We start from the raw sequence: 25,983 nt of genomic DNA, 5'->3' as shown, positions 1-25,983 counted from the left end.
GGGGAGAGGGCTGATCGTCACCAGCGGGTTGTGCGGCCAGGAAGGCCCCCCCGCGGCGCCGTTTTTCTCTTCATGCGGGTAGCGCAGGCCACCAGGGCCCCCCCGCAGCGGCGATCCATCTCGCGGCCCCTCCCCCGGGTTTCCAGGCGTTCTGGGCTGTCGGGGACTGTTTGAAACTTGCTCCGGATGCCGAGGCCAGCGCGTTGCTCGGCCTGTGGCGAGCCTGGATCGTGCGTCTCAAGGGAGGGAATTTGTGCGCGGTGCCTCCCCGGGGGGGAAGGCACTTCTCGGTCCCTCACTCTTCGGTCCTCCATGACAGCCTTGCCCGGGCGGCGCGGGCCGGCCCCTCCCCCATTCCTGGCGGGAACGGCGGCCATCTTGCATGCGCTGCGCCCTGAAGGGGCCCAGGCAGCGCGGGGGGACGAGGAAGCTTCGGAGGGTTCACCCCCGAGGTTAATACCTGAGACAGACCCGGAGGAAGGCCCGCTGGGGCAGGGTCCCCAGGGGCCCCCACCCGCGGAGGTCCCCCCGACTAGACCGGGATTTTCCCCGGAGTTTATCCGTCTGATGCATACGGCTTACCTGCAGGACCTGGCTGCGCTCTCGGATCCGCCACCACCCAAGCTACCGCGACCTTCGCCCTCCTATCCGGCCCCCCCCGCTCCAGCGGGCGTGGGGGCCCCACAGCCCCCCAGCCAACCACGGCTCCCGGTGGGCTCGGGGGGCCTTGGGTCGGCACCAGCTTCCCCTGGGTCGGACCCTGCGGCGGCGGGTCAAGGGGACTCCACTTCAGAAGGTGAGGATCCGCGCACGCTACGTCTCTTCCAGCGGGAAGAGCTGGATGACCTGATCCCCCAGATCATTCAGGGGTTGGACCTTGACCCTCCGCCGGATCCGCCAGCTCCCGTCGCGCCCGCTGTAGTCACCTCCTCAAAGAAGGGAGACCCGGTGCTGGCCGCCCTTCGCCCGAGGGCTCGGGCTTTTCCCATTCACGAGTCGTTCCTGCAGCTTCTCACCAGGGAATGGGATGCCCCGGAAGCCGCGCTGAAGGGCAGCCGCGCCATGGAGAGACTGTATCCGCTGCCGGAAGATTTTCTGGATCTCATCAAGGTACCCAGAGTGGACTCCGCGGTGTCGGCGGTCACGAAGAGAACGACTATACCGGTGACGGGTGGAGCAGCGCTAAGGGATACGCAGGATCGCAAGTTGGAAGTCTTCCTCAAGCGGGTCTTCGAGGCCTCCGCAGTGGGGCTGCGGGCTGCGATGTGCAGCTCGCTTGCCCAGCGGGCCAGTCTTCTCTGGGTGCAGCTATTGCTCACGTCCCAGGCGTTGCCACCTGGGGAAGCCGCCCAGGCGGATAGACTGGAAGCTGCGGTTGCATACGGGGCGGACGCTTCCTACGATCTGTTTCGGGTCCTTGCCCGCTCCATGGCCTCGGTGGTGGCGGCACGTCGACTCCTATGGCTACGCAACTGGGCGGCGGACACGTCCTCCAAGTCGAGTCTGGGTTCCCTGCCATTCAGGGGTAAGTTCCTGTTCGGCGAGGATCTGGACCAGATCATCAAGTCTCTGGGGGAAAACGCGGTCCATCGCCTGCCGGAAGACAGATATCGCTCCACCAGGGCTTTTTCGTCCTCCAGGACTAGAGCCAGAGCGCAAAGGCGCTATAGGAGCTATAGGCCGGCGGCGGCTCGGCCCCCTGCCCCCAGGTCTCAGCCCTGGTCTCGCTCCTTTCGCGGGCGCCGCCCCGCGCACCCCACTTCCACGGCGGGACAACCTTCACCCAAGTCCTCTCAATGATGTTCAGCTCGCCCACTCCACCGTCCCCACGATTGGAGGGCGGCTGGCGTTCTTCTACGAGGAGTGGGCACGGATCACCTCGGATCAGTGGGTCTTGGACACCATAGGACGCGGCTACGCTTTGGAACTTGCCCGCGCTCCGAAGGGTCGGTTCATCTTCTCGCCCTGCGGCTCGGCCATCAAGCGAAGGGCGGTGCAGTCGACGTTGGACAGACTGTGGGAGATAGGCGCCATTGTGCCCGTACCCTCCGGAGAGGTGGGCTCGGGCCATTATTCCATCTACTTCGTAGTACCAAAGAAAGACGGCTCCTTCCGCCCCATACTGGACCTGAAGGAAGTCAACAAGTCCCTCAGGGTGATCCGGTTCCGCATGGAAACGCTGCGTTCGGTGATCGCGGCGGTACACCAAGGGGAGTTCTTGGCCTCCTTGGACTTGACGGAGGCCTACCTTCATATCCCCATTCGCCAGGAGCATCATCGGTTACTACGGTTCAAGATTCTGGATCAACATTTCCAGTTTGTGGCGCTTCCGTTCGGCCTGGCAACGGCCCCACGCACCTTCACCAAGATCATGGTAGTTGTGGCGGCTGCCCTTCGGAAGGAGGGTATTCTAGTTCATCCTTATTTGGACGACTGGCTCATATGGGCGAAGTCTTTTCGGCATGGCCAGGCGGCAGTGGCCAGGGTGATAGAGTTCCTGCAGTCCCTGGGTTGGGTGGTGAACTTCTCCAAGAGCTCCCTCGTGCCTTCGCAGCGCTTGGATTTCTTGGGAGCGACCTTCGACACCCGTCTGGGGGCGGTTTTTCTACGACAGGACAAGGCGCACTCCCTGCGGGAGCACATACAGCGGTTCTCTGCATTACCAGCTCCCACCTCCTGGGACTATCTACAGCTCCTGGGGGTGATGGGCTCCACCATCGACATGGTTCCTTGGGCATTTGCGCACCTCCGGCCGCTACAGAGAGCACTCCTATCCCGCTGGAAACCACTCTCGCAGGACTACCAGGTGATACTCCCGCTGCCCCAGTTTGCACGGAGCAGCTTGGACTGGTGGATGGTCCCGGAGAATCTGGCTCGCGGCGTGTCCCTCGAGCTACCAAATTGGGTAGTGGTTACCACCGACGCCAGTCTCGTAGGCTGGGGGGCAGTCTGCGACCGCAGCGCCACGCAGGGGACGTGGTCCGCGGAAGAGTCGGCGTGGTCCATCAATCGTCTGGAGACCAGAGCGGTCAGGCTGGCGCTGCTTCACTTCCTGCCGCTCCTTCGGAATCGGGAAGTCAGAATCCTGTCGGACAACGCGACCACGGTGGCCTACATCAACCGACAGGGCGGCACCCGCAGTCCGCAGGTCGCGCTCGAGGCGGCGATGTTGATGCAGTGGGCGGAACGGCACCTGGCCCGTCTGGCGGCCTCGCACATAGCGGGCGTGGACAACGTCCAGGCGGATTTCCTCAGTCGCCAGCTCCTGGATCCCGGAGAGTGGGCCCTCTCCGACGAGGCCATGCAGCTCATCGTTCGGCGGTGGGGTCCCCCCCACCTGGATCTTATGGCATCCGCTCAAAACACCAAGGCGCCTCGTTTCTTCAGTCGCCGGAGAGAACGGGGGGCGGAGGGCGTCGATGCTCTCGCGCTCCCGTGGCCGGCCAATCTGCTTCTATACGCGTTCCCCCCGTGGCCGCTGGTGGGAAGGCTACTACGACGGATAGAGGCTCATCGGGGGACCGTCATCTTCGTCGCGCCAGAGTGGCCGAGACGACCTTGGTTTGCGGACCTCCTTCACCTAGTAATCGACGGACCCATCCGGCTGGGACATCTTCCCCGCCTCCTCCACCAGGGCCCAGTATTTTTCGACCAGGTAGAACTCTTCTGTCTTGCGGCCTGGCTTTTGAGAGGCGTCGCCTCCGACGGGGATACCCGGAGGCGGTAGTGTCCACGCTGCTGCGCTCCCGAAAGACCTCGACGTCGGTGGCCTATGTGCGGGTCTGGAAGGTGTTCGAGCTGTGGTGTACCGGCCTGAACACAAGACCCTCGGAGGCGTCGGTCTCTCAGATCCTCCAGTTCCTACAAGAAGGGGTGGACAAGGGGCTCGCTTACAACTCACTTCGGGTTCAAGTGGCCGCTCTTGGCTCCCTCCTGCGCGACGGAGGATCTCTGTGGCGACACCCGGACATCGCCCGTTTTCTCAAGGGGGTCAAACATTTGCGGCCTCCACTGCGGGATCCTTGTCCCTCTTGGAGTCTCAATCTAGTACTGCGTTCCATGTCGGGACCTCCGTTTGAACCGCTGCGGAATGCAACAATCAAGGATCTCACCCTCAAGGCGGTGTTCCTGGTGGCCATCTGCTCCGCACGGCGTATTTCGGAGCTGCAGGCCCTGTCGTGTAGAGAACCTTATCTTCGGTTCTCCGATTCGGGAGTCTCACTTCGCACTGTCCCCTCCTTCCTTCCGAAGGTGGTGTCCACTTTCCATGTGAATCAGACGGTGGAACTTCCATCGTTCTCTTCTTCGGAGCCGCGGTCTCTTCGTCTCCTTGACGTCAAGCGCACTCTGAGGCTCTACCTGGAGGCTACGAATGATTTCCGGACTTCGGACCATCTCTTCGTCCTTTGGTCCGGTCCCCGGAAGGGATCTCAGGCCTCGAAGACGACCATTGCCAGATGGCTGAAGGCTGGCATTGCCGCCTCCTATATTGGGGTGGGGCGGACTCCCCCACCCGGCATCGTAGCACATTCCACATGCTCTCAGGCGGCCTCCTGGGCTGAGAGCCGCTCGGTATCTTCGCAAGAAATATGTAGAGCGGCCACCTGGAAGTCGTTGCACACGTTCTCGAGACACTACAGACTACATCTCGCCTCGTCCGTCCAGGGACACTTTGGCGAACAGGTCCTCCGAGCAGGCCTCGCAGGATCCCACCCGGGTTAGGGAAGCTTGGGTACATCCCACTGTCTGGACTGATCCAGGTACGTACAGGGAAAAGAAAATTATTACTTACCTGCTAATTTTCGTTCCTGTAGTACCATGGATCAGTCCAGACGCCCACCGCATTTGGGTCCTAGGTCCTATTCCTGCTCGGCTGTATGTGGCTGCTGATTCTGTTCAACTGTGTCTCCCGTTACAGTAGTGTCCCTACTGCTGCTGTTTGTGTTTCACATGTTTCCAGTTTTTATCACTGTTCTTTTCATCGTTCTCTTGGAGGTTGACACGCTATGTTCATGCCCGACCACTCGTTGGTGGGTCGGTTTCAGTCTCCTACGTTAACATTCAGCGGCTTATTGTTGCCGTTTTGTTTTAACTTGATCCAAGCAGGGGGTTTCTGTTTACTCGGGCTTTGATATACTCGATACTGAACTCCTGCAGAGGGGGTAGTAGTACTTAAGGTGACGCCCCCTCGAAGCTTTGGGCTGACTCCATCTGCTGGATTGGGGACATAACCCACTGTCTGGACTGATCCATGGTACTACAGGAACGAAAATTAGCAGGTAAGTAATAATTTTCTTTTGCCATTGCTGCTACTTTTCATTCTCTCCAATAAGTAGCTTTCTTCAATTACGCTTAGCCTAAATCTTACTAACAGTGTACATTACCTCACACTATACTAGGAAACAAATGAGCCTTTACTTGTTTTAGAAATTTCAAATTCAGCTCAGCTCTCACTGCCACTGGGAGGTTCATATTCAGAGGCATTTAACTGGATAACTCGTGTGTTATCCAGCTAAATGCAGACTTTTGAATATTTCCCTCTCTTATCAGACTACACTTCGGCCAGATATCTTGCTATTTAGCCGGATAAATGAAAGGCGCTCCAGGGGCATTTCTGGGAGGACTTAGATTAGCCAGGGTAAGGTATCTGGCTAACTCTGATATTTAGAGATAGCTGGATAACTTATCCGGCTAACCCTGGTCGTGCTATTGAGCTGTCCTAAAGTTAGCCAGATAAACTTCTCCAGCTCTCTTTAAGATAGCTGTCTATATTCAGCAATGTAGCTGCACGACTGAATATCTCTCCAGAGCTAACCGATAAATTTATCCAACTAAGTTTGCAATCTAGCCAGTGACTGAATATGGACCTCTGGTAGTTTATTCCAGGGTTGCAGTGCTGCAATTGCAAAAGCCTGTCTAGCATAGCATTGCAACCAAAATGTTTTAGCTTGGTCTGCCACCAACTGAAAACCTGTGCTAACCAAATGGTCTCTCACCCAAAACCAGCTGATACCCCATTTTGGCAGGAATGCCGTTGTCTGATCTGGTCAGTCGTTGGTTGCTGCCGATTAGTGCTGCTGTATTCTCTGTTGCTTTTCATACACATTATTATAGCCCTTTTGTTGCCCAGGCTGCACTGTCTCGCCAGGCCAGAATTTTCTTATCTTTCCAATTAGCAATATATAGATACGTTGATCCATCATTTGGTGGAACTGATGCATAAGCCAGTTGTTTCTGCAGACATATGTGGGAGAACCATCACTTGTCTGAGAATACATGGTTGTTGAGTTAGTCATCTAGCTTGTTAACATGCTGGAAGGAGTATCTTTCTGCAGGTGGTTGTTAGATTTCCATGTTCCATGCCAAAAGACTTTGAAGTAACAACTTTGTTGTGGCATAATTTCTTTCTTCTGTGGGAAAGTAACTGCCTTCATGATGTTGTCTGGAAGTGTTTCTGCATATTGACTCAAAGCATAAAAATTGTCTGAAATCCCACAGGTATTTTCATAATTTTCTTATACCTCTTTTACATTTTAAAGACAATGAAATGATGGCCAGAGGGTGATAATCCTAGCTTGTCCCAAACTCTCATAATGCACTTTAGGTGATGTTGCATGCTTGTAGCTGGGGCAAACATACAGACTGGGTAAAATGCATCACTAACAATTGTTTTGGTGCATTATTTGATAAAGAAAAGATTAAAACCATAGAAATGAATGACTTCAGTTTGCTAAAGTTAGTATAGAACTGGGATAGACAGGAGAAACAGTTTAGTATTAGTAGTGAGGCCTAATCAGTCAGATTAAAGATTCTCAGCCTGTTCCTTGAATGACTGATTAGGCTTTTACAAACATATATATATCTCTTTTTAAAAATATATTCCCTTTGGGTTACTAGACATAAAGGAGGCAAGCTAGCATATTTAGCTGGATAGCACCATACTGAGTGCTATTCAACCAAAGTTTGGTTGGATGAGTTTGCATGAATAGCAGGCCTAAAGTTATGATAATTTTACCTGGATAGTCAGCAACTTCCATTGAGTATATGGATAATTTTATCCAAATAACTTACCCGCTGGCTAGCTTGTTGAATATAGACCTATTGTCATTTTTTGCTCATGATACCACTATTGGTACTATGATAAATTGAATGTTAATTTGGGTTATGTTGACGGATTACGTTGAAAATAGAAAGTAATATAGCTAACTTACTTTAAATAGCTTTGATTAAATTGGTGTGTTGGATCCTGGGATTTTATTTAAATTAGAAGCACTGCAGTGCTTTTACATATCCAGTCACCTCTTTAAAACAATAAATGTTTTTTAATTTTTTTATTATTTTAGCTTCTGCAAGTGTGAACATTGGGCAGCTAGAGCATCAGCTTATTTTATCAGTAGATCCGTGGAGGATACGCCAGATTTTAATTGAGCTCCATGGCATGACATCTGAGCGCCAGTTCTGGACAGTCTCTAACAAGGTAACATGTTTTGCTGAGAATATAGTACAGTATTCTGCAAAATTGGAAGTGTACAAAAATATTGTACATTCCCTGTACATACCCAGATCAGTCCAGACTCCTGGGTTTTGCCCCCCTTCCAGCAGATGGATATAGAGAAAGTTTCACAGACACTGCCTCTTAACCTGGTGTGCCACCTGCAGCTTCTCAGTATTTCTCTGTCTCCAGCAGATGGAGGAGGTTCAAAACCTGCAGTTCTGTACCTGAAAAAAAAAATAAAATAAAATAATATCAAGTGGTTTCGACTGAGTGAAAATTTCTCTCCCAGGAGATTGGCAAGTCCTGATGGGACCATTCCTCCTGGTTGCAGAGGTGGACGAGCAGGAGTTGGGAACCCTAGATTGCTCACTGGATTTCACTTGAGGTGAAAGTTGGTGGGCCAGTTCCCTCACCTCTGAGAGGATTGGGAAAAGCCTTTGTCGCACTTCAGATAAGATTGTTCCTTTTGTGTCTTTTATAAAGTTTAAAAAAAAAAATAGTAACAAGAGGAACTCAAGGAAAGCAGGTGTGTATTACTTTACTTTGCTTTCATCTCCCATTGCCGGTGGTAGAGGGAGATAGCTGCAGTGGCACATATTTTGTTTTAGGCTTTCCCGCTGCCTTTCCTCCCTCGGGCGTCTGCCGCATGGTCACAGCCAGGCCTGATCATGTCAAAGGGGTGCCGATGCACCACGTATGGTGATAGCTCCACGCACCTTTCTCATTCCGGCCACTGTTCTCATTGCCTCTCTGTTGGAGAGGGCATATTGGGAGGGACTGCGGCGGCAGCTCGGAAGCAACGCGACTCTGGTGGGCCGAAGGCTGCAATGTGAAGGGCCGACTATTTGTTCCCGCTGAGCGTGAGAACAGCAGCCATCTTGGATACGTTCGCTTCTAAGGAGAAGACTGCAGCGGGGGGAGGGGATCTCCCGCCTGAGATTTTTCCAGCCTAGATCAGCTCCAAGGAGGCACGGGGGGCCCATGGGGGGAGGGGGGGCAGTCAGAGGAGGAGATTGATCCTCTGGAAGAGGATTCTGATTGTGCCTCTCCTTTTTCACCTGAGTTTGTCCTGTTGATGCACAAGGTATTTTTAGCCCGCAAGGCCGCGAAGTGGCCCTTTCCTAAGCAGAAGATGGCAGAACCTCCCCACAGGAATAAGTCCAGATTTTTGGGGGCCACTAGGATTCGGAGGGTCCTTTGTCCTTCCGGGTCAGGGACCACCAAGGAGGGTTCCTCGGAGGACTCTGATCAGGAATTGCCATCTGGAGATGGTTCCCCCAATGCTGATCCTTCTCTATGCCCACAGGATCCGAAGAGGATGCGACAAAAGTTCTGACAATGGAAGGCAAGGATCCCAAGGTGGTTCACCAGTTTCAAAGGGAGGAACTCGGGCTAACCTGGAGGAAGTATCCAGTCATGACCGGCTTGAGAGGTCCAGCCAAGACTTTTCTTTTTCACAAGTCAGTTAAAGAGCTGTTAGTCAGGGAATGGGATACTCCGGAGACTGGCCTTAAGGTTAGCAGGACTATGGATAAGCTTTATCCTTTGCCCGAAGATACTTTGGAGTTCTTGAGAGTCCCGAAGGTGAATGCTTTGGTCTCGGCTGTTACAAAAAGGATCACCATTCCGGTAGCTGGCGCAGCAGCTCTTAAGGATTTGCAGGACGGGAAGCTCGAGTTACATCTCAAGAAGAACTTCGAGGTGTTTGCTCTGGGCATCCATGCAGCTGTGCGTAGCAGCTTCATGCTCCGTGCTAATTTGAGATGCATACAGCAGTTGCAGAGTGCCAGAGATCTATCACCCCAGGAGTCCAAACAGGCAGAGCGATTGGAGGCTGCGATGGCTTATGGTGCGGATGCTTTATATGACCTCATTCACACTTCTTCCAGGACCATGATGTGCATGGTTTCTGCTAGGAGGCTTCTTTGGTTAAGAAACTGATCAGTGGACGTTTCATCAAAGGCTCAGCTGGTAGTGTTGCCTTTTAAGGGAAAACTTCTGTTTGGGGAAGACTTGGAGCAGCTGATCAAACATCTGGGAGATAACAAAATGCACAAGCTACCAGAGGACAAGCCAAAAGGTTCCAAAGGATTTCTCCCAATGCGCTCTCAGTTTCGGAGGCAAAGGCATTTCTGTCAGAGCAGAGCTCCAGCTGCTGGCCAAAGGCAGACCTCTGGGAGGTTGCAGTCGTGGAGCCAGCCATTTCGGGGGCGCAGAGTGGGCCGAGACAGCTCTGGCCAGGGTAGTGGTGGAACCAAGCCAGCGCAATGAGGTGAGGCCGGCCCACTCCTCTGTTCCAGTCATTGGGGATTGTCTGACTCATTTTTACTAGGAGTGGGTCAAGATCATGTCATACCAGTGGGTTCTAAGCGTGATAGGACAAGGCTACGCTTTAGAATTTGCTCGGCCGCTCAAAAACCTGTTTATGGTGTCTCCTTGTGCCTCAGCGGAGAAGAAGTTGATCATTCAGCAGACCACACAGTGGCTGTGAATGCTGGGGGCTATTATTCCCATCCCTCAGGACGAGTAGGGGATGGGGCATTATTCCATTTATTTTGAGGTCTGTCATAGCAGCGGTGAGAAGTGGGGAGTTCTTGGCTTCTTTGGATATGACGGAGGTGTATCTGTACATAGGGATTCACCCAGAGCATCAGAGGTACCTTCAGTTTATGATCCTAGGGAGACATTTTCAATTTTGTACTCTCTTGTTCAGCCTAGCGACAGCCCCAAGGACCTTCACCAAGGTGATGGTGGTGGCAGCCCTCAGAAAGGAGGGCATGCTAGTCCACCCGTATCTGGATGATTGGCTCATCCGAGCAAAGTCAGAAGACCTTCGTAGACGAGTGGTGGACATGGTGGTGCAACACCTTAGTTTGTTAGGATTGATAGTGAATCTGTCCAAGAGTCACCTTTCTCCTTCACATGTTCTGGAGTTCTTGGGCACGCGCTTCGGGACCCGAGTGGGGAAGGTTTTCTTCTGGAGGAGCGGATTGTCAAGCTGCGAACTCCAGTTCGGAACCTGTTGGAGGCCTGAGTTCCCAAGGTCTGGGATTACTTGCAGGTCCTCTGTTCCATGGCCTTAACATTGGAGTTAGTCCCGTGGATATTTGCCCATATGACGCCTCTAGAGAAAGCATTGCTATCCCAGTGGGATCTGATTTTGGAGCAGCTTCATCGTCCACTACTGCTTACAGGGTCTGCCTGATCCAGTCTTTCGTGGTGGCTTGGCCGGAACCATTTGTGCCGAGGAGATGATAGTGACTACTGATGCCAGTCTTTCCGGTTGGGGAGCAGTGTGCCAGTCCCAGTCTGTGCAAGGCCAATGGTCGGCAAAGGAAGCGGCCTGGTCCATCAATCGCCTAGAGATGAGAGCGATACAGTTGGCCCTGCAGGAGTTTCTTCCTCTTTTGCACAACGATGCATTCAGAGTCCTGTCCATCAATGCAACAATGGTAGCCTACATCAACTTCCAGGAAGTACCAAGAGCCAAGCAGTTGCTCTGGAAGTAGAGATGCTGATGTCCTGGGCTGAGCAACATCTAGCCTCGATAGCGGCCTTGCACATAGCGGGATGCAACAATGTGCAAGCGGATTTTCTCAGCCAGCAACATTTGGACCCAGGAGAATGGGAGCTTTTGGAGGAAACAATGACCCTAATTTCTTGCAGATGGGACATTCCTCATATGGATCTTATGGCAACTCAGAGGTATGCCAAGGCCCCGTGCTTCTTCAGCCTGAGAAGAGCGCACGGAGCGAAGGGGTTGATGCCCTGGTTCTTCCTTGGCCGCACAACATTCTGATCTATGTGTTTCCACCATGGCCCCTGGTAGGCAAGATTGTGAGGAGAATAGAGGTCCATCCAGGAAAGGAGATTCTCGTGGCTACGAAGGCCTTGTTTGCAGGTTTGGTCAATCTAGTTACTTGAAACTGGGCCATCTACCAAAGCTTCTACAACTTGGCCCTATATTTTCAGATCAAGCTGATTGCTTTTGTCTAATGGCTTGGCTTTTGAAAGGAAGCAATTAAGAAAGAAAGGATATCCTCAGGATGTTATTTCTATTCTGCTGCACGCTCGTAAGACTTCTACTTCCTTGGAGAGTTTTTGAGGCCTGGTGTACAAAGCAGGAGGTTGATCCTTGGCGAGCTTCGGTGGCGCAGATTCTGGCCTTTTTTCAGAAAGGCCTAAAGAAAGGTTTGTCCTTTAGTTCCCTGAGAGTGCAGGTGTCGGCCCTGGGCTGCTTGTGAGGCAAGGTTTATGGAACAGCCCTTACTGCTTATCTGGATGCAGTAAGTTTCCTCTGAGGGGCGAAGCATCTGTGCCCTCCTATTCATCAGGTGTGCCCCTCTTGGAGCCTTAATTTGGTCCTCAAGGGCACCTATGAGGTGCCATTTGAGCCTCTAAAGAGGGCCACCATAAAAGATCTGACTTTTGAAGATAGTTTTTTTGGTGGCGATTTGTTCAGCCAGAAGGGTGTCTGAGCTTCAAGCCATGTAGAGAACCCTTTTGTAAATGTTGGATTCCGGGGTCTCTCTTAGGACAGTTCCGTCTTTTCTGCCGAAGGTAGTTTCAGCATTCCACTTAAGTCAGTCAGTGGAGCTTCCGGCCTTTACAAATTTGGAGGTTGTTGCGCATCACGCAAAAGAATTAAGATGCTTGGATGTCAGAAGGGCCTTATTACGGTATCTGGAGGTCACTAACAGTTTCAGATTGTCGGATCACCTTTTTGTGCCATGGAGTGGTGCGAAAAAGGGTCAGAAAGCGTCAAAGACCACAATTGCACAGTGGTTGAAGAAGGCTATTGGGTCCGCATATATCTGTCGTGGTCATTCTATCCCGGAGGGGTTAAGGGCTCATTCTACCCATTACCAGGTGGCCTCCTGGGCAGAATGCCAACTGGTGTCACCGCAAGAGATTTGCAGGGCAGCTACTTGGAAGTCTTTACATACTTTTGCCAGGTACTACCGATTGGACATCCGGGCTCTGGACGTTGACAGCTTTGATGAAAGTGTTCTTTGAGCGGGACTCTTGCAGTCCCACCCTGGCTAAGGAAGCTTTCGTATATCCCAGGAGTCTGGACAGATCTGGGTAAGTACAGGGAAAGGAAAATTGGTTCTTACCTGCTAATTTTCACTCCTGTAGTACCACAGATCAGTCCAGAATCCCACCCAGTGATGGAGAGAAGTTTTAGAGAGTCTGCTCAATCTGTTTTTTTGTTCTTGAATAACTCTGAAGAATGGCACAGGTTTCTCGTTAATCCTTTCAATAGAGTTTTACTCTTTCCTCTGCTTGTTCCAGGGAATTTGATAGTATTGAATATTAGAAACCTTTTTGACTTTTTATGCTTGGATACCTGGTAATACTGAGGAGCTGCAGGTGGCACACCGGATTAAGAGGCGGTGTCTGTGAAACTTTCTCTGTCTCCATTTGCTGGAAGAGATGCAAAACCCAGAAGTCTGGACTAATCTGTGGTATTACAGGAAAAACAATTAGCAGGTAAGAACCAATTTTCCTTTGGTCTGGCATTTCAGCCTGGCCTACCAAGAGTATATTTACACAAGGTTATGTCACTTACATCATCTAGCGGTAAAATAGTTTAGAATTGAAGGCATTTTGCTCCAAATACGTGGGCCTAGAAGTTTCTACAAGGGTGACGAGCCCAGCAGTTAATTGGAGTCCCTTACTTTACCACCACACTATAGACAATCCATTCCTGCCATATACTGCTTCTGCAGATAGAGAAGGTTATCATTTTTCCTTTCTGTTTTTAATTTATTAAATTTATTTTTTTTACCTGTGAAGTGTGTAGAGTTATAAAACAACACTATATGCCCATTGGGGGATGAGGGTTCATTTCTACACAAGCTTTTACTGAGCTGCCTGTATGACGTGCTGCACATTTACTTGCATGTTTTTAAACAAGTAGCATGAATTAACTTCTATTGATTAAACTGAGAATTCCTGGCCCTTTACAATTTGCCTGGATGATATTAAAAACTAATCCCAGTAACAATGTTTATCTAAAGGTAGAGATACAAATGCATATTCACTTATAAAGAGACACTGTTACCGGGACCGGCACATACACACATGTTTTTCCTTCTTCAGTGGGAAGTACCAACAGTTTACGGCAGTATTATCCTGGGAATTAAAGACAGTCTGACCAAGGATTTGGTTTACATCCTGATGGCAAAGGGTCTGCACTGTAGTGCTGTGAAGGTCAGTCAATTAATTTTACTTTTGAAGACTGCGATCCCTAAAAATATCTTATAGAGATGGAACCTAGACATTTAGATTGCATGCCAGTTCTTTATATTATGTTATGGAAGACACGCGGGGGCTATACCTTTGTCACAAGTAGTGTCAGACAGATCATGGAAGGGATTCCGGAGTTTTCCAGAATATCTCCTATATACAGTCCTGTTTAAGGGAAGATACATTATATATATATATATGTATATGTGTGTGTGTATCAAAAAAGTCAACTCTACAACTGCAAACAAAACTTAATGGATCTCAGAGTATACTTAATTTAACAGGACCTTCGTACTGGGCACGATAGATCTTTAATTTCAAAAACCTGCAATATATATAATCATAGGTCCAGATTTAGTCTCATGCAGTGTTTTTTTACAATTTTTGTTTTCCAAATAAAAAAAATATATATATTCACCCCCTTCATTTGTACTTCTTTCTCTAACATGGGACCATGTTTAAAATGAAAATTCTGCCTCAAGGGCTCTCGAAAGAATTAGCTGTTCATTCCATGTCCTCCATTCATTGTTTATGGAAAGTCTAAAAAAGAAGAAACCATAAGAACATGATCACACACAAATATTAATGACTGTCTTCACATCACATCTCTTTAAAAAAATATATTTCCTAGCGTGTAGCAGATGGACTCAAAACAAGTGGGTATAGTGTGCTCGTGCTAGCAGTTGGAGATGGATCTGACGTCAGCACGGGTACATATACCCCCACAGGAAGTGCAGCAATTCAGTAATTTCCATCTCCAAAGCAGTTTGGAGCTACCTCACGCTCGCTGAGCATGTTTCCAAATTCTAAACTACTAAATTCCTAGAAGAAACCTACTGAACACGAGCCCCGCACTCCTGCGGTGATAACATTCGGTCCCTCCCCCAGTTGAGTTTCCTGAGCTGACTTCCGTGGTCCCTCAGAGGTAGGAGCCTCAGTCCGGTGGCCGACTTGCGGCCGGGACCTAGCCCCCGAGTGAGAAGGGCTCGGGCGCGGCATAGAGGCAGCCTCGGTTCCAGCGAGGACTTGGCCCCTGAGCGAGACGAGTTCGGGCGTGACCTAGAGGCAGCGGGTGCACTTCCTCGAGCGCGGCGGTGAAGGTACTCACCCTCTCCCCCCGCAGCCGGAGACCACCCGGGTCACAGCCGGGAAGCGCTGAAGACAAGGTAAGGCGTACATCTTTACTGTGGTCTCCGAGGAAGTGAGGATTTGCGGGGCCTGCCTAAGTGGCAGCCCACCAAGGAGGTCGCCATTTTACCTGCCTACTCGCCTTTGCCACCTAGACGCACGCTGCTGTATGCACGCTGAGATAGGCGCCCGTTGCTAAGCGCATGCGGATAGGCGCAGGCTGGCTAAGCGCATGCCGCTACATTAGGCGCACGTTCATAGGCGCACGTCCATAAGAAGCACGTTCATAGGCGCACGTTCATAAGCCGCCTGTTGGTAGGCGCACATTCATAGGCACACGTTCATGAGACGCCCGTTGGTAGGCGCACGTTCATAGGCGCACTTTCATAAGACACCGTTGGTAGGCGCACGTTCATAAGACGCCCGTTCATAGGCGCACGTTCATAAGGCGCCTGTTGGGAGGCGCACGTTCTTAGGCGCACGTCCATTAGACGCCTGTTGGGAGGCGCACGTTCTTAGGCGCACGTCCATAAGTCGCCTGTTCATAGGCGCATGCAGCTAAGCGCAGGTTGATAAGCGCACACTCATAAGACAAGCGCATATTAGTAGGCGATACATATTGCAAATCGTATGGAGCATAAGAGAGCCCATACACCCTCAGAGCCGGCACCTCCAGAATCGGGCATAAGAGCTCTAAGCCTCTGCTCAGCATGCAACCTCAGAGCCACACAGAGCGAGGAAGCAGACTCACTATGTGCCCAATATGAGGAGGCCATGGGAGTTCCAGGACAGGACCGGTCCCAGCCCAGCGGTTCCTCAGGGAACACTCCAGACTTAGCAGGCCGCGGTGAGCAGCCAGGGAACCCGAGAGACCTGGTGCCCCTAAGGCCAGATCCGACTTCACTCTCCTGGGTGGAATTATTCAAGGGGATCCACGCCTTTGTCCAGATGCAATCTGCTCCTCGAATGGCCTTTTCTGTTCCGGATGATCCGGCCCCTGGACCCTCGAGACCTAGGCACGGCCACTCGCCACCCAGAAGCCCCACTTATGGGGATTCGGATTGCTCCGAGGAAGATGAGGAGCCCCCCGAGGAGGGAGAACTTCCCTCGGAGATAGAACCCTATCGGACCATGAGACGCTTCTTTCGGAAAGAGGATCTTCCAGGCCTACTCTCACAATGCCTATCAGAACTGGCAATTCCGGGCCAGGACACCCCAGGGGACCCTAAAATGAACCCCCTGTTAGAGGGCCTGCGCCAAACGGCTCACCATTTTCCCCTCCTACAAGCAGCACAGCAACTAATCGATCTGGAATGGACTGCGCCGGAGGCCGCATTTAAAGGGGGTTGGGCCTTGTCAGGCATGTACCCTCTGGACCCGGCATCCAAGGAGCTGCTGGCGTGCCCCAAGGTAGACGCCATAGTTAACGCAATTGTGAAGCGCACCACCATTCCGGTTGAGGGGGGAGCGGCCCTCAAGGATGCACATGACCGGCGCATGGACACCATTCTGAAACAAGCCTTTGAGGTAGCAGCCATGTCCCTACGAATCGCAACCTGCTGCACCGTGGTGACGCGTTCCTGTTTATCGCAGGCTAGAAACAACACCCCGGGAGAAGACATGGAATCAGCTTTTGCATTCCTCACTGACGCAGCCTCCGACCTCGTCCATACGGCAGCCAAGGGAGTGTCATCCTCAGTGGCAGCCAGGAGACAGCTCTGGCTACGTAATTGGGCGGCCGACTCTTCCTCCAAGATGCGCCTCACAAGAATGCCCTTTAAGGGATCCCTACTGTTCGGCAGCGATCTCGAGAAATTGGCTAATAAATGGGGTGCCTCTCCATTACCCTGTCTACCAGAAGACAGGTCGAGGAGGAGCCAGCGTTCTTCTTCCAGACCATCCAGAGGTAGAAACTCTCAGCGCTTCAACCCTTACAGGGCTCGCTACCAAGCACCTCGTTCTCAGGCCAGGAACCAGCCCTTTCGGGCTAAGCACAACAAGAGGAGAACTGGCTCGGGTTCTGGTCCCGGCCGCAATCCACAATGACAATCAGCTGACCCATCTGGGGGTAGCAGCCATAGGGAGCAGGCTAACCCTCTTCTACCGCAGGTGGGTTGAGATTACCTCGGACCAGTGGGTCCTCACCATCATCCAAGAAGGGTATTACCTGGATTTTCTTCGGCTCCCGCCGGCCAAGTTTGTGGAATCTCCTTGTTCACCTCTCAAGAAGGCGGCACTAGAAGTTACCTTGCAGAGGCTCCTGGCCCTAAAAGCCATAATCCCAGTGCCTGCAGGGGAGATAAATTCCGGGCATTATTCCATTTATTTTATAGTACCCAAGAAGGAGGGCACTTTCAGGCCCGTCCTGGACCTCAAGTCAGTCAACCGACACCTACGGGTCCCCAGCTTTCGCATGGAAACTCTGCGGTCTGTCAAGAATGCGGTACAGCCAGGGGAGTTTCTCACCTCCCTAGATCTGTTGGAAGCCTATTTGCATATCCCAATCCATCGGGATCACCAGTGCTATTTATGCTTCAAAGTCCTGAATCAGCACTTCCAGTTCCGAGCTTTACCCTTTGGGTTAGCCACCTCGCTGCGGATCTTTACCAAGGTCATAGTAGTAGTGGCGGCGGCACTCAGGAAGGAAGGAATCCTCGTCCATCCCTACCTGGACGATTGGCTGATCAGGGCAAAGTCACCGGAGGAGAGCCACCAGGCAACCAACAGAGTTATTGCTCTTCTGGAAAGCCTAGGATGAGTAGTAAACTTGAACAAGAGTTCCCTACAGTTTTCTCAGTCGCTGGAATACCTAGGGGTCCGATTCGACACCCAGGAAGACAAGATCAGCCTGACCTCCAAGAGAAGATCAAAGCTCCGGAATCGTCTGCAGGCCCTGCTGAGCGCCACCCGGCCCACAGCTTGGGATTACCTACAGGTCCTCGGCCTTATGGCATCCACTCTGGAGGTGATACCGTGGGCGCGGGCTCATATGAGACCATTACAACGCGCCCTCCTATCTCGTGAAGCCCACGATCACAGAACTACACCACACACCTACCTCTACCAGCCAGAGTGCGGAATCAGATACGGTGGTGGTTGCAGCCCGGCCACATGAGCCGGGGGTCAAGAATGTCCTCCCCAACCTGGACCCTGCTCACTACAGATGCCTGCCTGAACGGATGGGGAGCACACTGCGAAGAACTCACTGCCCAAGGGCGGTGGAACAGAGAAGAGTCGAGGTGGAACATCAACCGAATAGAGGCACGGGCAGTCAGGCTAGCGTGCCTGCGATTTGCCCACAGACTTCGCAACAGAGCGGTCAGAGTGATGTCAGACAACGCCACCATGGTGGCATACATCAACCGACAGGGCGGAACCTGAAGCCAACAGGTATCCCTAGAAATAGCCCCCCTGATGACTTGGGCGGAAGCGAATCTCCAGGACATCTCCGCTGTTCACATCGCTTGGAAGGACAACACCATGGCAGACTTCCTCAGCAGAGAAAGCCTAAATCCAGGGGAATGGCAGCTGTCGCCCACAGCTTTCCAGATGATTGTGGATCAGTGGGGGACGCCGGGCATGGACCTATTAGCAGACAGGTCCAACGCTCAAGTACCCAGATATTTCAGCCACAGGCGGGATCCGCTATCCCAGGGGATCGATGCCCTGGTACAGCCATGGCCTCAGGGGATCCTGCTATATGCCTTTCCTCCATGGCCCCTGCTGGGTGCCATTATACACAAGATTCGGCGGCACAGAGACCTAGTTCTTCTAGTGGCCCCGGATTGGCCAAGAAGACCCTGGTACGCAGACATGAGAAGACTACTGGCAGGGAATCCTCTATCCCTGCCTCCACACAGGGACCTGCTGCGGCAAGGTCCCATCCTACACGAGGATCCAGCTCAATTCTCTCTTACGGTCTGGCCATTGAGAGGGCTAGACTGAAGAAAAGGGGATACTCGGAGCCAGTAATAGATACACTTCTCCAAGCACGCAAGTTCTCCACATCACTTACATATATAAGGGTCTGGAGAGTTTTTGAAGCCTGGTGCGACACTCACAACACCAATCCACATGCCACTAAAATCCCTATCATTTTGGATTTCCTGCAAGATGGACTTCAGAAGGGTCTGTCCCTCAGCTCCATCAAGGTTCAGGTGGCAGCGCTGTCTTGTTTCGGTCCCAGGAGTGACGGCAACACCATTGCCAAACACCCAGACGTCTCACATTTCCTGAAAGGAGTCAAACACATTCGTCCGCCACTGAAGTGGCCAGTGCCCCTGTGGAACCTCAACCTAGTGTTGGAATTTCTAGCGGGATCCGCCTTCAGACCCCTTCGAGGCCTGTCTCTCCATTTGTTAACCTTGAAGATGGTGTTCTTGCTGGCTGTGTGTTCAGCACGCCGCATCTCAGAGCTACAAGCACTGTCCTGCCGTGATCCGTTTCTCAGAATCACTCCAGAGGCTATCCATCTCCGCACGGTTCCTTCCTTCTTACCCAAAGTAGTCTCACACTTTCACCTCAACCAAACCATATCCTTGCCAACCACGGAAGGTTTGAAGAAGTCGGAAGAAGGTTGAATACTGCGCCATCTCGACCTCTGCAGGCTGTTGTCCAGATACCTGGAAATGTCAGAAGCAGTACAAAAGACGGACCACCTGTTCGTCCTGCACAGCGGGAAGAAGCAAGGGGAAGTGGCTTCTCGGCCAACCATCGCCCGCTGGATCAAAGAAGTTATCAAGGCGGCCTATGTAGAGGCAGGAAAGCCACCGCCTCTACAGGTCAAGGCTCATTCTACCAGAGCGCAAGCAGCCTCTTGGGCAGAAACTAGGATGCTGTCGCCTGCAGAGATATGTAAAGCGGCGACGTGGTGCTCCCTCCATACCTTCTCCAGATTCTACCGTCTGGACGTCCAGGCCAGGGAGGACACAGCATTTGCGAGGGCAATCCTAAACGGACCTCGGGCAGCCTCCCGCCCAGTCCGGGAGTAGCTTTTGTACATCCCACTTGTTTTGAGTCCATCTGCTACACACTAGGAAATGTAGAGATTACTTACCTGATATTCTCCTTTTCCTTAGTGTATGCAGATGGACTCAGCATCCCGCCCGGCTGCCGGCATACATGGGGATTCACCGACTCACGGTAAGCCATGTTTTTCTTATATAGGGCTTCCACCCTGCCGGGTGTCGACGCCTTCCGGTTGAGAACACTGGCGGTCTCCAGCTACTATCAATCGGTCAGGGTAATCCTGTTCATTTAATCGATCGGTCAGTCACACATATATCCATAAAGCTTTTGCAAGGAAGATTACTGAATTGCTGCACTTCCTGTGGGGGTATATGTACCCGTGCTGACGTCAGATCCGTCTCCAACTGCTAGCACGAGCACACTATACCCACTTGCTTTGAGTCCATATGCAAACACTAAGGGAAAAGGAGATTATCGGGTAAGTAATCTCTACATTCCTTCTTCAATTAAAATGACTTCAGCCACTTGTACCTCACTCATCAATGTTTTATGCTTTACAAACAAGTTCGAGATTAACAGATCTGCTTTTAAAAGAAATTCTGGTCCACCGATTCTACAATTAGCTATTGCCAAAAGGCCATGTTCTCATTAGAAGAAAATACTCTTTTGGATGAATTTTAATAGCCCAGCACGCACCAAATCCAGGAAATACGCGAGTATGTATATCTCCCGGTATTCACACAAATAAGTTGCAAAAAAGGAGCGGGACATGGGCATTCCAGGACTTTAATATGAAATGTGCACACAAGTATTCTCGCGCACAAGCATGCACCAGGGTCCCCTGCTGTGTAACTTTACTACTGCTGTGGATGGCATGTAAGTAATAACATAAAACCTAGGCTAGTCAGCAGGGTTTTACGGGATGGTGTTAACAGGATAAAAGGGAGGCTATCTAACTAGGACAAAACTGGGAATAAACTGGCGAAACTGGTAATTGCATTGGCATGCATGTCTACTAAAATCCCTCTACTTACGCGGAAGAGGTGCCATTTGCGCACAGGCGCGCGACCATATAAAATTGTGCACACATGTATGCGCATACAGCCTATTTTATACCATGCATGTATATATTTATTTATTTATTTGTTTGTTTATTTATAGGCTTTTATATACCGATAGCCGTTTGCACATCGTATCGGTTTACAGATAACTAAAACTTTTTGACAGTGTCATTATACAGAACTTTTGGCACTGCCATTACATAGAACAGTAAACTCTGCATACAAGAGATAAACATCAACAAACAGAAACTGGGTAACTATTTACAGGGAACGACGGTTCCTCAAATGGGAGCAGTTGAGGGAAAAATTAACAAGAGCACATTGTGAAGGTAATACAAATCAAACAGATTTGTATACGCTCATATGTTATTATACACTCATACGCTCATATTTTATTTATTTTATTTATTTAACAGTTTTTTATACCGACCTTCATAGTAAATTACCATATCTGATCGGTTTACAGTTTAACAAAGGGAAAAAACTAGAGTAACAATTCAAGTAATTCCGTTTATTGTAACGCCTCACCGCGATTGTTTTGTTTTATGTAAACCGAACTGATTTGATATTTGTATCGAGAACGTCGGAATATATAAATGCTAAATAAATAAATAAATAAGTAAACGAAATATAACAATATTTATATATTAATTAATTAATGATATTAATATCATATGTTATTATATGGCTGCGTCCTTTGGCGTGAGCTGACATACTCGCATAAATGTGCGCCTGCATGCAGGTATCAAAGTTACCGTCCCTATGTAGATGATGCTTCTTATCCCACACCCAATTAGATTAGTATTTTTTGAATTATTTTATTTGCAGAAAAAAAAATATTACAAAACTGTGCATTAGACTGTAAATCTGGACCTAGAGGGCTGTATCACAGGTTTGTAAGATTGAACTAGCATGCTCAGTATGAAACTTCCTTATATATAGAGTGCCTTGTAAACGTTTTAACATCCCTGTACATTTTTCACATTCTGCTGCCTAAAAAAATACAAATCAAAATGTATTAAAGTAGGAGAGGTTTTTTCACTGATATACACAACATACGCTACACTTTCATCATGAAAGAGCAATTATAGGAATATTCCAGAAGTAATTAAGAATAAAAAACTAAAAAGTCTTGATTGCATAAGTCTTCATGCCCTTGACTCAGTGCTTGGTGAAAACTCCATTTGCAGCAATAACAACTATGAGTCGTTTAGGTTAAGTGTCTACCAACTTTGCACAGCAGAATGGGTGCAGTTTTTGCCCATTATTCTTGGCAGAAGAGTTTATGCTCTTTCAGCTTGGTTGAGGATCATCTGTGGACTGTTGTCTTCAAGTTTTGCCATAGATATTCTTTTAGATTCAAATCTGGGCTTTGACTGACCCCCTTGAGGACATCCACTTACTTCTTGTTGAGCCACTCCAGTGTTGCTTTTGTTTTGTTCTTAGGATCAATCTATTGTTCAAAGATTTATCTTCTCCCAAGTCCATGATCTATGCCATACTGGGTCAGACCAAGGGTCCATCAAGCCCAGTATCCTTTCCCAACAGTGGCCAATCCAAGTCACAAGTATCTGGCAAGTACCCAAACATTAGATAAATCACAAGCTACAATTGCTTATTAATTACCTTAATAGTTTCTGGATTTTTCCTCTAGGAACTTATACAAACCTTTTTTAAACCCAGTTACACTAACTGTTGTAACCACATCCTCTGGCAATGAATTCCAGAGCTTAACTATGCACTGAGTGAAAAAGAATTTTCTTCGATTTGTTTTAATTGAGCTAATTGCTAACTTCATGGAGTGCCCTCTGGTCCTTCTATTATCTGAGAGAGTAAATAACTGATTTACATTAACTTGTTCAAGTCCTTTCAGGATTTTGTAGACTTCTCTCATATCCTCCCTCAGTCGTCTGGTCTCCAAACTAAACAGCCCTAACTTCTTTAGCCTTTCTTCTTAGGGCAGCCATTCCATGCCCCTTATGTTGGTTGCCCTTCTCTGCACTTTCTCCAGTGCAGCTATATCCTTTTTGAGATGCGGTGACCAGAATTGCACACAGTATTCAAGGTGCGGTCTCACCATGAAGAGAAGCATTTTTCCGTATATGCATCACTTTGTACTTGTCCACATTAAATTTCATCTACCATTTGGAAGCCCAATCTTCCAGTCTCACAAGATCCTCCTTCAATTCATCACAATCCGCTTGAGATTTAACTACTCTGCATAATTTTGTGTCATCCGCTAATTTGATCATCTCACTTGTCGAACCTCTTTCCAGCACTGGTCCAAGTACATATCCCTGAGGCACTCCACTGTTTACCTTTTTCCAGTATGAAAACTGACCATTTAATCCTACTTTCTGTTTACTCTCAGTCATTGTGATATAATTTGTACTATCCCATTGGTTAGCTTCTTTCCACCATGTCTCTGAGATGCCAGTTAAGTCTGTCATTCACTGCTGTACACTCTAATTCTCCCATCTTACTTCTTAGACTTCAGGCATTAGCATACAAACATTTCAAAGTGTGTTTTTTGTTTGTATTTACATTCTACTTTTCAGTTGACAGGGATAAATTGGAATCTTTTAGCTCAGGTGAATTTTTAATTATAGTCACTTGGACTACTTTTATTATTAATGAAACCTCTCTGTTGGGAAGCCCTAACTCTAATGAATAGAAAATCACCCAGGTGAGGTGATTCTGATTGCGCCAGAGTGGCTATGACACCCGTGGTTCACAGACCTGGTCAACATGGCAGTGGACGGTCTACTGAGACTCGCGCATTTACCGAAACTTCAGTGGCAGGGTCCAGTTTTTTCAGAGATGACAGATCACTTTTGTCTCGTGGCTTGGCTTTTGAGAGGAGACATTTGAGAGAGAGGATATCCGAAGGATGTCATTTCCACCCTGTTGCAGGCTAGAAAGACTTCCACGTCTTTATCTTATGTAAGGGTCTGGAAGGTCTTTGAGTCCTGGTGCACGGGTCAAGGGATAGTCTCGATTCAGGCCTCGATAGCTCACATCTTGGTGTTTTTGCAAAAGGGCTTGGTAAAAGGCTTAGCCTTTAGCTCTCTTAAGGTTCAGATTGCGGCCTTGGGCTGCCTGCGAGGCAAAGTGCATGGATGGTCATTGGCTACTCACCCAGATGTGGTTCACTTCCTTCAGGGGCAAAACATTCGCATCCTCCTGTGCGGAAGATATGTCCCTCTTGGAACCTCAATTTGGTCCTTAGAGCATTGAGTATGGCTCCTTTTGAACTTTTAAGAAGGGCAACAATAAAGGATCTTACTTTGAAAGTGGTGTTTCAGGTAGCCATTTGTTCTGCCCAGAGAATCTCGGAGCTTCAGGCATTGTCATGCATAGAAACTTTTCTGAGGATCTCTGATTCAAGGATATCTTTGAGGATGGTGCCTTCTTTTCTCCTGAAGGTTGTGTCAGTGTTTCATTTGAACCAGACTGTGGAACTTCTGGCCTTTCCAAATTTGGATGCTTCGGCCAAGCTAAAGACCTACGATGTTTGGATGTGAAGTGGACCTTGTTGCATTACCTCAAAGTCACCAATAACTTCAGGGTGTCTGACCATCTCTTTGCGCTTTTGATTAGTCCTAAAAAGGGTCAGAAGGCTTCAAAGTCTACAATAGCAAAATGGTTGAAAGAGGCAATAAGCTTGTCTTATATCTGTAAGGGGTGTCTGGTTCCGGAGGGCTTGAGGGTGCACTCAGTTTGGTCTCAGGTGACTTCTTGGGCAGAGTGTCAGTTGGTGTCATCACAAGAAATTTGTTAGGCGGCTACTTGGAAGTCGTTACACACTTTCGCTAGACATCGGTTGGATGTCCAAGCCTCGGAGACCATGGGTTTTGGTGAGAGTGTTCTTCGAGCGGGACTCTCCCAGACCCACCCTAATTATGGAAGCTTGGGTACACCCCAGGAGTCTGAACTGACCCGGGTATGAACAGGAAAGAAAAAATGGTTCTTACCTGCTAATTTTTGTTCCTAGAATACCATGGATCAGTCCAGAATCCCACCCTATGTGGGGGAGAATCCGCTCGTATTTCTGACTTGATTCTGGTTTATATAGGATGCAAAGCTGCTTAAGATTTCAAGTTTTTTCTCCTGGTTTGGAGTTTTTTGAGTGAACTGTTTTCTGTTAGGGTATAACTTCTTTTCCCCTTGCTCATTTATGGAAAGTTATTTGAGTTAAGTTTGTTCTAAGGATATTCTTGGCTTGGGAACAGGTCAATACTGAGCGACTGCAGGTGGTACACTGCATTATATGCCAGTGCCATTGAAACTTTCTCTGTCTCCATTTGCTGGAAGAGAGGCATAATCCCAGGAGTCTGTACTGATCCGTAGTATCCCAGGAACGAAAATTAGCAGGTAAGAACCAATTTTCCTTTTACAACCATAAAACTGGGTTTTATACTTGTAAATGTAGTTTACTCGAGTTAGAGGGCTTTTGAAAATTGCTACAATATATGCCATTGAATTGTCCATAGGATTTACTCATGTCAGTGCACTTTACTTGAGTAAATAGCTTTAAAAAATTGCTAAGATAGTATGTTACATAGACGTCCGTAACTCCTTTGAAAATTACCTTATTTGTGTTTGAGAGAGATAGCACAAACTTTATTTTACTATAATTTGATTTTTTTTAATTTTTTTCTTGATGGGAGGGTTCTATTGAAGTATTAAAAAAAAAAAAAAAAAAAAAAAAGACGATCCTTTCAAATTTATAGGGTGTATGAAATGTGTAGTGTTAAGGCTTGTAAACTGTTATTGAGATATCCACAAATAGTGTAAACTAATATTCAAACTTATAAAATAGATTTATATATATATATATATATATATATATATATATATATATACACACACACACATCTAGGGAAGTGTAAGTGATGTATTCAGAGACACACACTCAGTGAGTGGAAGATGATTGTTTTTCTGTAACTTGTTGCTTTTTGATTCTTAATATTCCCCACATGCCTTTACTTTACTTTCTCTGTTTAACAAGAAAATACATACACAGCATTAATGTTATCAAGTCAGTAGGTACTCTGGGTCTCTAATAAGTGCCCTGTT

The 25,983-nt window shown here is 49.1% G+C and overlaps 1 protein-coding gene across 3 annotated transcripts in view; it reads left to right on the top strand.

The window, feature by feature from the left end:
* The window catches only part of INTS8 (integrator complex subunit 8), a 248,361-nt gene that overhangs the window by 146,023 nt on the left and 76,355 nt on the right, over positions 1-25,983 (top strand). For all 3 annotated transcript variants that reach the window (XM_029591733.1, XM_029591735.1, XM_029591736.1), the window contains 2 exons: positions 7,344-7,477; positions 13,601-13,711. In XM_029591733.1, the coding sequence (XP_029447593.1) occupies positions 7,344-7,477; positions 13,601-13,711 (245 nt within the window). The remainder of the gene's footprint in view (positions 1-7,343; positions 7,478-13,600; positions 13,712-25,983) is intronic.

The sequence above is a fragment of the Rhinatrema bivittatum genome, chromosome 2 (genome assembly GCF_901001135.1).
Source record: "Rhinatrema bivittatum chromosome 2, aRhiBiv1.1, whole genome shotgun sequence".
NCBI classification, from domain to species: Eukaryota; Metazoa; Chordata; class Amphibia; order Gymnophiona; family Rhinatrematidae; genus Rhinatrema; species Rhinatrema bivittatum.
Note: the sequence above shows the minus strand (reverse complement) of the source record. Positions and strands in the feature narration are given on the sequence as shown.